An 11870-nucleotide genomic window follows, 5' to 3' on the forward strand; every position below is an offset into this window, starting at 1 on the left:
AGATGCAATGAAATTTCCTGATAAACCACAATAGGAAGGACACTCACCTTTGTAAATACTTTCATGGTGTAGCACAAGTATTTCACTCTGGGATCAATGGCTGAATAAGCAGATAAGAGTCTTGTGTTATGAAGAGCCTGTTAAAAGGAAAATTATACTATAAGGCTACCAATTAGAAGACGTTTTAAACTGGAATATTCTGGAAAGGTTTACACTGTAATTCACTTCAGGATAAAGAAATTTAGACTAAAACTAATCTTTCCCCCAAAGACAAGCTTCGTTAACTTACTAGATAATAATTAAGAATTGTTAAGTGACACCTGATTTTATGACTCTCATTTTGTTAATATGTCCTTTGAACAGTACTCCTAGAAAATAAGGGCTATCAAAATGATCAGTTCCCTTTAAGTAGATGTTTAAGATTCCCCCACCCAACCCTGGTGTTATGTCCTTAGGGGCCAGAGAGGTCCCATAAAGCCCTGAAGCAAATCAGGAATGAAATGAAAGACAAGAGGACAGAAACATAGACAGACACAGACACACACACACAAACACACACTTTGACACTAAAACAAAACTCAAACCAAGCTGAAAGCACCTGCCACTATGACCTCATTTCAAACAAATATAGTTGACCCTAGAGTAACACTGGTCTGAACTACATAGGTCCATTTATATGTGGATTTCCCCTAATAAATATATTGGAAAATTTTTGCAACAGTATGAAAAACCATTTTCTTTTCTCCAGCTTACTTTACTGTAAGAATACAGACTATAATACATATAACAATCCAAATATGTATTAATCAACTGTTCATGTTATTGGTAAGGCTTATGGTCAAAAGTAGGCTATCAGTAGTTAAGTTTTTGTGGAGTCAAAAGTAATGGTAACTGCATGGAAGGGTCAGAGTCCCAACCCCCTCGCTGTTCAAGGGTCAACTGTACCAATATTAACTTAATTCTCTGTTATATCCCGGCCTCAGAGCACTGCCAGGAACACAGCAAGCACTCATAAATAACTGAAAGAATGAGTGGCTTAATTTTGAGATTCTGTAAATTTGTTTCCCTTAATCTCCCCAAGGAAAGTGCCTAGAGAGATATATTACCAATGTGTTATACAAACTGATGTCCACTTCCAGACCACTTCTCAAGTGGAAGAACTTGACAATTGGCACCTTTGCTGTTGTTATAGGTAAGATGTTTCTCAGACCTAAGTTGGGAAGTAAGATAGTGTATCAGTAAATACAGCAGCTGAAAACATAAGTTGATCTTACATTAAAATATTTGAACACAAAATGATGTAAACTTAGCTTTAGCTTATTTCACTGTAGTCACTAGGACTAGTCAAAGAATTGTTATTAGCAGACATTTGGGAAGACTTTTCTGCAAAGTTTACATTTGTTAAACACATTAATATTTGAAGTACAAGAATCAACAAGGCAGCCACTGCCCCCCAGGAGCTCACCAGATCATATGTGTGCGTGTGTGTGTGTGGTCTGTCAGTCTAATAAACAGCAAAACAGAGGAAACTACTAGAGTATGGACTACATGGGCCCTACCTATTCTCTGCATCTGACTATGTCCAATGTGGAGAAAAGCCTCTGGCACGATCATCTGAATCCTCAGAATAAAAGTTACTCATCACAGAACTAGAATTTGACAGAAGAAAGGAATCAACTTCAATGGGAGAGGAAATTGCCTGAGAAAGGTGCTGAAAAAGGAGAATAGGTAAACACATAGGTAAGCAGCTGAGGGTATTTAGCAGACAAGGAAGACTGCACATGGAAAGGGTAGATGCCTGAAACAGGATGGACAGACACCATGTTCCAAGAACTTCCATGGAATCGTGCAGGCTCTAGAAGGTATGTGAGGGAAATGATAAGAAAAGGGGTAGAAACTGGGAAGAGTCCTAAGAAAGAACATACATATCCTGCTAAGAATTATCTTTAGAGGCAAAGAGAAGCCAATAAACTGGGACAGGCTGGGGCAAATTGGACCACTTCTATTTAGACAATCCTGTGGCAGTTGCTAGATGGGAGCACCTGGAATAAAGGCCAGGTGCCTATCATGAAGTCATCAGGGCCTGAATTACCATGATGGCATGGAGATGGAGAGAAGCAGCAAGAAAGGCGTGAGGGCGTTTACAGCTGGATGGTTGGGGATGTGGAGGTGGCTATAGGGGAGAAGGGAGCTGTGACAGCAAGAGCTACTGTTTCCTGAGTGCTCAGAATCCATCATAAACACTGCCTCCTAAAACTGTTCACACTTACCTAATGGATGAGATGACAGAGACCCAGAGAATTAACTTGCCTAGGAATATGCAGCTGGCAAACTGTGGAGTGCAATTCAAATCTATGTATGACTGACTCTAAACTTCTTTTGAACCTAGTTGAGAACAAGCTGATCATCAATTCACCCATTTTGGTGATTACACAGATGTCAATGTCAACAGGCAAGAAAGCAGACTCAGAAGGGAAGGGCAGGTGGTGGTGGCTGTGGCAGAAGGCAGACAGTAAAGAGAAAGATGAATTCATGCTGAGATGCAGCAGCCTGAGTTTCTTCTGAGAATTAAGTGGTGACACCTAGGAGGCAGATACACAGTGATCCAGAACTCAGGAAAAAAGTATGCACATAGAGTACGTTTTAGCAGAAACCATCTATGTGGGAGACAGAAGAAGTCTAATTTATACTGATGGGGAAGAGGGGCAGGAATTTCATATTTGCTGAATATATAGCACAAGCTATACCCTGTACTTCATTACCATTTTTAACATTAGATGCTATTATTGTTATTCCCACTTGACAGATGAGAAACTGAATACTTACGAGGTCAACTGACTCTCTGGCATCACACAGCCAACAAGTGAGGGGCCAAGATTTAAAACCAGAGAGAGAGTCTGCTTCCAGACTTCCACTGCTTTGCCATACTGCCTCTAAATCAAACAACCTTTTTCTCTCTTTCCCATTCTGGGACTTGACACTTAGAAACTGACAACAATCAAGATGACACAAACCTATCCTCGAGGACTTACTTGCAGCATATCACCCCGATTCTTATTATATCATTCCAACAGCTTCTTTTTCAGTGTCTTTTCTTAATTTCCACCCACAGAAATTAAGGCTGAGTCCTCAAGTTCTCCCAAATGACTCCTTAAAATTGTTTTATTTTTCATGTCTCTCTTCAAGGTTTCCAATGCAAGACTGCTTTCCTTCGTTCTTCCATCCTGACAGCTCTGCACTTCTAGTTGTCCACTGAACTGTCCACTCTTGGAGATAATACTTTCACGACAAACTAAACATCTGCACACAGGTGTTCTCTGCAATTACTTCCATTTCTCAAGTGCCCAGAAAACAGCCTGAACCCCTTTTTCCCACTTGTAGGTACCAAATCTAGGAAATTTCCTTTGGGAATCCCCCATGTCGTTTTTCTTTTGGGACCACTGGTATCTGGTTATGGGCCTTCTGCCCTCTCCCTTAGGTTATATCTTCCCTAAGATACTATACTAGCTGCCTAAAAAGTTTAAGTTTTGCTTTTATGGGGTTCTTCGCCTCCTGAAGAAACTTCAGTCGTTTCCAAATATGTTAGGCTTCACCTTATCTCCTAATAGTTCCTACTCAAAACTCCTTGAAATGTACCAGTCTTCTCACTGTCCTCCAAAACATACTGTAATAACTGTCAGGTTCATGTCCATGCTTTCTTAGGAATAACTTCCTTTTCAAACTGTATTCATCATCTGATGAATCAGAACAAGATGATCAGAACAAGACCATCCCTTCCATGAACCTCCCCTATGTAACTCTTTCCCAGAATCTCTCTCCTCAGAAGTTACTGAATGAACAGTCTCTGATACTACTGTTGACAACATTTTAATAAATGAATACTCTTAGATTATTATATGTCTGTGAAATTATCTTATATTTTTTAATCTGAAAACTGTCAAAGGAAAGACTTGTATTGACTTATTTGTCTACCCCTAGAAGCCCAATTCAGTGCTGGGAAACTAGTAGGTATCTAATAAAATACCTGGTTTTTAAAGATATTTAGTTTTTTTTTTTTGAGAGGGCATCTCTCATATTTATTGATCATATGGTTATGTTAACAACAATAAAATTCTGCATAGGGGACTCAATGCACAATCATTAATCAACCCCAAGCCTAATTCTCAGCAGTCTCCAATCTTCTGAAGCATAACGAACAAGTTCTTACATGGTGAACAAGTTCTTACATGGTGAACAGTGCAAGGGCAGTCATCACAGAAACTTTCGGTTTTGATCACGCATCATGAACTATAAACAATCAGGTCAATTATGATTATTCGTTTGATTTTTATACTTGATTTATATGTGAATCCCACTTTTCTCCCTTATTATTATTATTATTATTTTTAATAAAATGCTGAAGTGGTAGGTAGATGCAAGATAAAGGTAGAAAACATAGTTTAGTGCTGTAAGAGGTCAAATGTAGATATCAGGTGTGTGCCTATAGACTGAGTATTAATCCAAGCTAGACAAAGGCAACAAAACATCCACGGATGCAGAAGATTTCTCTCAAAACAGGGGGGATGTGGTTCTAAGCCTCACCTCTGTTGATCCCCAATTTCTCACCTGATGGCCCCCCTGCGACTGTGCCTGTCTTAGGTTGTTCCTCCCTTGAGAATCTTACCTGTCTCTGCCTAAACCAGTCATAAAGATACTAAGTTTTAATCATAGCCCTTTAACTATTATTGAATTATTATTCCATGCGATTTGTATTCTCTTATATTGTCTGTGTGTTTAAGTCATTTCCGGTCTAAAAATGACCTGTGTTTAATAAGGTTAATTCTTAGGAAATATACACTGCAGTATTTAGGAGAAAAGGACATGCTGTTTGCATTTTGATCCCTAGTGGTACTGAAAAAACTGTGAGAAAGCAAGAGATAGAATGATTAATCACATGTGGTAAAATGTTAACAACTGGTGGATCTGAATGAAGGAATAGAGTTCTTCATACAGTTTTTGCTATTTTCCTTTAAGTCTGAAATTAATTCATAAAGTCAAAATCTAGCCAAGCCGTAATCATTAATAGTGCTGGCAACTTAGTATTTTAGTTTCTTTGCATAATCTTCAAAAAAATTAAAACGCACAAGATTTTCAGAAGCAAAATTCTCAAGTGAGGGTAATGACTATTTCAATAACCAAAAAAAAATTATATCTATGCACATTAAAAATAATAGTGATGTTTCAGGTTAACTTTCAGAGGGAATAAATAAAAATTAAGGTTTTTTTTTTTCTTGTTACTTAAATAACATGGTATCTTCTGTATTTAAACTCCTGGAAATAAAAAAAATAAAACAAGGGGGCACTCAAGGTGTACGTTTGTGTGTGTGCATGTCCATGCTATGAATTTAGGTCTACTCTTAACTGAGATATACGAAATCTTTGCAAGAATAGACCATGGATTTTAAAGTTCTATGAGAGCACAGACCATATCTTATTCACTTTCATTCCCAGCTCTTAGCACAGAAATTCACTGAACCGCATTTTAAAAGAAAATTTCCACTGTTAACAGCATCAATAGCTGATCCTGGTGGCAAAACAATCTGTTAATGGCATTTCAGCTCTATGCATTTTAAATCTATAAATACTTGAGAAATACCCAATTCAGTTTACTGAAGAGAGAAAAGAGATCAGGCAAAGTTAAGTAAATAACCTGTTTAGGGTTGCCCACTGCTATAGAGCAGCACAGCTGCAAATATAATCCATAACCCAAGTTCACAGTGCCTCCCCTACTGTGGTTCACATCACCATCAGCAGCCCTGACACTGTCATTTACACTATGTCAGTATGGCAAAATGATTTCCAAGGCTTCGTGCAGTGTAGTATATGCTTTTGTTTTGAAATAAAACTGAGCTGGGCAACATATCCACACAAATTATCACTAATTCCTCAGTCTTTCACACTTAATCACCCATGTTTTTAAGGATGCCAGTATTGCAAAGATGCCGTAAATGAGCCACTAAACTGATTCACTGGCATTAGTGAATTCTAAGAATGTAAAACACTAACAAAAAGAGACAAAATTATTTTTAGGAACACTTTACAGAGGTACCTGAATGTTTTTTGAGGACTCTAGCCAGTTCTTCAATGGTTCTGACACAGTCCAACCCCTGCAACAAAAATGGCACAAACTGCTGTATCAAAAATGGAAGACAGGTTCCTAACCTGGTTATAAATGGTTTCCATTACATTCAGAAATACTGATATTAATTTAATCTCACTCTGTATATATTTTTCCTTTTCAGGCAAGCACTGGTTCATTCATAGGAAATATCTTACAGATATAAAAATCCCCATAGGTGTTATTTATGATTGCTTTTGGAGGTGTAATAAAGGCTGAAATCAAAGCTCCCAGAAAAGTCTCTGAATCATGAGACTTTTTTTTCCCCTCTGTGTAACAGTGTTACTCAGAAGTACCCTACATGCCAGTAAAAGAGAGGGAGCATCGGTCTTCCCTCTTACTCATTCTGGGTAGGCCTTCACTGGAGCTTAATTAAGAGCTGATGGACTGCCATGGAGAATGATTAAATGCAGATTATTTCTCCACAGGACCACCCAAAAATGTAACACACAGATGAAAGTCTTACAGCAAATACGAGTAACATTTCAAATAAATCATATTCAAAAACATTGGACTGACCTTGTTTAACATAAGCCCTTATGATTGTGATACACATCTCAGAACGTAATTGGAATTTTCCTCCAAATCTGGAATTCTATTTCCAAATGAAATTTTAGAAATGCCCTTAAAACTAATTTACAAGTCATGTAAAAATTCAATCTTGATGATGTACAATAAGGTTGTTCCAAATATTGGACCCAATCTTGCTTATTCTCCTTTTCACCAAACTCAGGCTGTTATTCTAAATCAGATACATCCTCAAAAGACAAAGACTTGAAACTAAGAAAAGGCATAAGAAGACTTGAACAGGAGCAGCATCACTCATGTTGGACACACAGCATTTGGACTGTTGTTAAAAATAAGAAAGGAAAAGGGACATAGGACTTCTCTGGCTTTATACCTTTACACAGTATTTTGTATTTTATAAATGCCTTCATATTCATTAGGGGCCAGCAAACCTTTACTGCTTTGCAGACCATATGGCCTATTGCAACTACTCAACTCTGTAGTTAAAGAGTAAGTGCAGCCTAGACAATACATAAATGATGGGTGTGGCTGAGTTGCAATGAAACTGTATTTACAAAACAGGCAGTCAGCTAGAGTTAGCCCTTGGACCACAGTTTGCTGACTCCTTATGTAGCTGATTATGTACAGAAGTCTCCTGAGGCAAGAAGAACAGAAATTAGCATTTCCATTTTACAGATTATCAACCAAAGACCACATGTTTAGGAATTTGTGAAACCAAGTTTGTCTTGAACCCTGGTCTCTGGAATGTAAATTTACTGCTCTTATCATTGCACTGCATTGCCTGCCTTCAAAAAACCTTTAAAATATCTGTATGTGCATCAAAGTCAGCCTAGTGGCCATGCCAATGGGACATTGAAGAGTCTCATTTGGCTTTGCAGAATTTCCACATGTTGCTCTCAAGTCCTCTTGGTACTATGGGTTGAAAATATGTGCCTTGGTACTCCTCATTCACCTTCACACTTCTTAATGTATTTGGCCAGAGAGACTGTGCCAAATGGCATACTCCTTTGGTATACCCTGATAAATCTGGAAAATACCAAGCTGTCCTGTCAGTCAATACTGTCAAATCACACTGCCACAGCAAATTCAAGTTTTATGTGATCACTGTACCTCAGCAGTTTCAAGTCCATTTATTGTCATACAGATGTCAAGGTCACTCTGTTTGAACCCAAATCCATTTTTGGAGGAGCCAAACAAGCTCAGTTTAGTTCCTGTTAGGGATATATGAAAAGTAGTACTTCATTACCTGAGTACATTTAATTTTCTGATCAAAATGGCCCTCTCAGGAATAAAAAATACCCAGTTCTTAACTATCTGTATTAATCTCCTTATAATTACGTTCTCTTACCAACCAGCCATTTATTATAAATTATTTTCTCTCAAAATTTACTTTAAATAAATATAATCTGTACATGGCATGAAAGATTACTGGGTGCCACTCTATTCTTAAGTGAAAGGACATTTCAAGAAAAATGTGGGTCATCTCAACATATTTAATATTGTAAGCTTACTACTATTATAAGTTTTTTTTGAGGTGTGAATTTGACTTCAAGTATAATACTAAATGAAATTCACTTACAGTACCTGCTAAGAGAAACCCTACACTGCCACTCCCTTCTCTTTTGATAAGCTAGGATTGGACAGAGGGAAGGCCATCCTAGGTGAGCTAGAAAGCACTGCAGCCCTGCCCCCACCATTACCGTGAGATTACTTTCTTATTACCAAAGTGAATGTGCTTGTGTGACACAGGTCCTCCTTCTAAAGGAAGGTCATGCTACCCTTCTTTTCTTTAAGGTTAAAAATTATTTACCTGGAAACTCCTGTCTTATAAAACTTTCCAGGTTTTGCCGAATATGTTCACGTGCCTGATCTTCTAAAACAGTTGGTGAAAAATCCTCTGTTTGAAATAGAAACATTCAGAAATAAAGATTGGTCACATTCTCTGAAAGAAATTTATATAGGTATTTTTAAATAAAACCTAGCAAGTTAAGAAAAAACAAACCTAAATTGCATGTGTCTTCTTGGTAAGCAATAATGTAAAATAGAGGATGCCTTTTTTTAAAGGAGAGTCTCTCTAACCAAGAAACTGCCTGAAATGTAAATCCATCTAAACTGGGGTTCTGCTCCTGAATTTCACAGAGACCCCAGGAGTCTATGAAGGTGGTCTTTACGGAATTACCCCAAAGTGTCAACACAAAAATTTGACCCATAGTTTCCTTTTATAGCTTATAAACTCCAAAAAAGGGTTTAAAAAAAAGAAAGAAACCAGGATTTTATGATGCAGCAAAGCAATGCATTAGGTCCTGCCCTTAGCAGCTGCATGCCCCTCCTTTGGATGTTTTTTCTTTGTACAACTTTAAACCTCTGTATCCCAATGCTTCCCCAAACCTGTGTTCCTTAAAGGGCTATTATGAAGGCTAATAATCAGCACTAATTTAAAAGGATTCCATGCTCAAATTTTGGAAATGTTGGATTAAAGAGTTAAGTAGGTTCTTTATCATAACATTTCTCAGAAGCCATTATTAGGTTAATGTACCCTTCAAATCTCTAAAGGGAAGAGGGGCACTGGGAGTTTATTCCCCACTTGACTTGTGGAATACTTAGTCACAAAATACTAGTAACTGTCCTAGAAAAACATTTCAAGGACACCAGTTGGGAAATGCTAGTACTCTGATCTTTAGATGTAAAAGATCCTCCCTCCTTCCTGTCTTTCTTTAACAAGTATTTATTATGTGTCTCAACCAGAACAAGCACTGCACAGAACATTATGGATATGTCAGAGAATGGATCAGACTTAGTCCCAATAATGGAGCTAACAGGTTTGTGATTCAGATGGCTTTTTTTCTTTTTTTTTTTCAACTGAAACAACAATTTAATGTTTCCTCAGATGACTCTTGAGAAAATGTCAATGCAATATATTGACAAATAAGAAAAAATGTTAACGACTTACTGTAACACTGGATACAAACTTGATCTAAGATATCTGAAAACTTGGGTGTCAGTGGCGGCAAAGGTTCCAGCTGGATTCTTTTGAAGTCTTCGGGGCAGTCCTTCTTTAGATGCCCCTCTCGTTTGCATAAACTGCACACTACCATAGGAGACTGTAGGAAGACAGCAAAGCAAAACAGGACTTAAGATAAAGCTTTGTTGGCCAAATAAAGAGGTCCTGAATCTTTTTTTAAAAGTTCACTTTCCAAAGCAATGGAAATACGGTGTGTAGCCACTCCATTCTGAGTTAGGACACCCTACTATACACTCAGGAGGAAAGGCAGGTATTTCCACTACCCACAGCACTCCCTTTCTCCTATGCAAATTCTCATGAGTCCAGGGAGGGAAGTAGACTACATGGTTGTACTGGAGTGAAAGACCAGCTCCATAAAGACTACCAAAACAGGGAAGAGCCCTGTTTAGTATATAAAAATTGAAACTGTATGCATTGAAACTGTTTAAAGTCTCTTTATATTTAGGAGTGGCAGTGATTATTACCTTGCCTTTGGTGAAGGTGAGTTTACTAAATTCATAGAAAAAAACAGACTGATCCACAGCTGAGGTTTCCTCACATACATTTTCTTCTTTAAGACTGATTTTATTAAGTTCCATTAGTAGAGCTGCATCCACATGTTTTTCACTTTCTTTCAAGTCTTCATATATAGCAGACACGCCTAATTCTTCCTCCTCTTCAGACAGGGCATCTTCGTCCCCTGACCCGGTGCAGATGTTATCTAACTCATCCTCATTACTGATGCCATCTTCATCTTCCCTCTGGATAATGGTGAATCTGGGTTCTTCCTCCTCCTCTTCCTCTTCCTCCTCCTCCTCCTCCTCTTCATCAGAGTGAAGAATTCCTGATGTGTGGCCCTGTCTTGAAGGGGCAGAGAGGCTTAGAGCATCTTTGAATTCATCAGCACCTTCTATGCTTTCTACATCAACATCGGCCTTGTCATCTGAAGTAGCAAATCCATCACACTCTTTAGCTGTAGGATTTTGGAAGCCTTCTAAATCCAAAGTGCTGTCTGTCTTGTTATTTCGTGTGCTGTCACAGATGACAAGCTCCCCATGTTTGCTACTGCTTAGACCTTGATCACGAGCAGCCAAAGGATGCCTGCACTCCCTTCCTATTTTTTCTTTCCCATTTTTGCTTCCTGTTTCTTGATGGTGTACTTTAATGTCCTCATAATCAACACAATGGACCCCTGTCTTGATATTGTCTGAATTTTTCAGGTGGACACTGATGTGGGCATTTCCCGTTTCTTCCACTGGTGGGCTTCCAAGGCTTTCTGCAGTCTCTTTGAGAGAGGGTGGTTGGACCCTGCAGGTGTTTGCAGTTGAGTTGGCAGCACTGGGCCTTTGAGCCAAAACTGAGTTTTTGAGTTTATCATCTTTCACTCGTACTTCTAGGTCATGCTTTGCTACTTCTTTAGAATGTTCGGACATACACGTAGCAGTACTTGGAGGCTTTGGAAGGCTGGATTTTGTAATCTTGTGTGGAACAGCAAAGTATTTATATGTTGTCCTTAAACAGTGAAGTATATATTCAAACACGGGTTGATTATTTAGAGTCCTTGCCACGTTTCTTTTAACAGAGTAGGGATCTGTAACAATAAAAATCCACCACTTAATACATTCCTATTTCATATTTTAAAAATTAGTCTGCTGTTAGATAAAAATAGACAACAAATAAAAACCAGTAAAATTTATCATGAATCTTACATGCTTTTAAAAATTGGGGATGGGGAGTAAGAAGATAGAATTTAAGGAAAAAAAGAAATGTTTTCTTAAACACCTGCTCTATGAAGAGAACCCATTCTGTTCAGAACCAGTACCCCTTCCCTACTTTGTTCTGTGACTGTGGAGGTAAAAAAAGTCATCAGCGTGGCTCTTGTGCCCTGGGGAAGTGAGGTCTTCCCACCAGGCTCTGCTGAGTGCTCTGCCTCCCCACTCAGCCAGGTCCTGGGGTTTGTAGAGCTTACCTCCACTCTTCTGCCCTGGGAAGCCCCATCACTGAACTGGCTGGACTGAATTCAGGGGCGAGAGGGAGGCACCAGTAGGAGACACCACTTCTCTCAATCTTTTCTCCTCCCCTAGAACTCCAGCAGGTTAGGCAATTGGCCAGAAGAGCTGAGCCAGAGAAACTGCAGGGGAGGGTTTAAAGATGTGAGATCCCCATGACTGCACACAGAATTTA

The 11870-nt window shown here is 38.6% G+C and overlaps 1 protein-coding gene across 15 annotated transcripts in view; it reads right to left on the bottom strand.

Moving 5' to 3' along the window:
* Positions 1–11870, bottom strand: part of TUT7 (terminal uridylyl transferase 7) — a 73028-nt gene that overhangs the window by 30498 nt on the left and 30660 nt on the right. For all 15 annotated transcript variants that reach the window (XR_012127778.1, XR_012127777.1, XM_017643780.3 and 12 more), the window contains 7 exons: positions 10172–11277; positions 9636–9786; positions 8496–8582; positions 7796–7896; positions 6089–6146; positions 1107–1210; positions 48–137 (listed from right to left, as the gene is read on the bottom strand). Coding sequence is in view for 13 of the 15 variants with exons in the window: in XM_017643780.3 (XP_017499269.2) it covers positions 48–137; positions 1107–1210; positions 6089–6146; positions 7796–7896; positions 8496–8582; positions 9636–9786; positions 10172–11277 (1697 nt within the window). In the remaining 2 variants the exon portion in view is untranslated. The remainder of the gene's footprint in view (positions 1–47; positions 138–1106; positions 1211–6088; positions 6147–7795; positions 7897–8495; positions 8583–9635; positions 9787–10171; positions 11278–11870) is intronic.

Source organism: Manis javanica, chromosome 2 (assembly GCF_040802235.1).
Source record: "Manis javanica isolate MJ-LG chromosome 2, MJ_LKY, whole genome shotgun sequence".
NCBI lineage: Eukaryota > Metazoa > Chordata > Mammalia > Pholidota > Manidae > Manis > Manis javanica.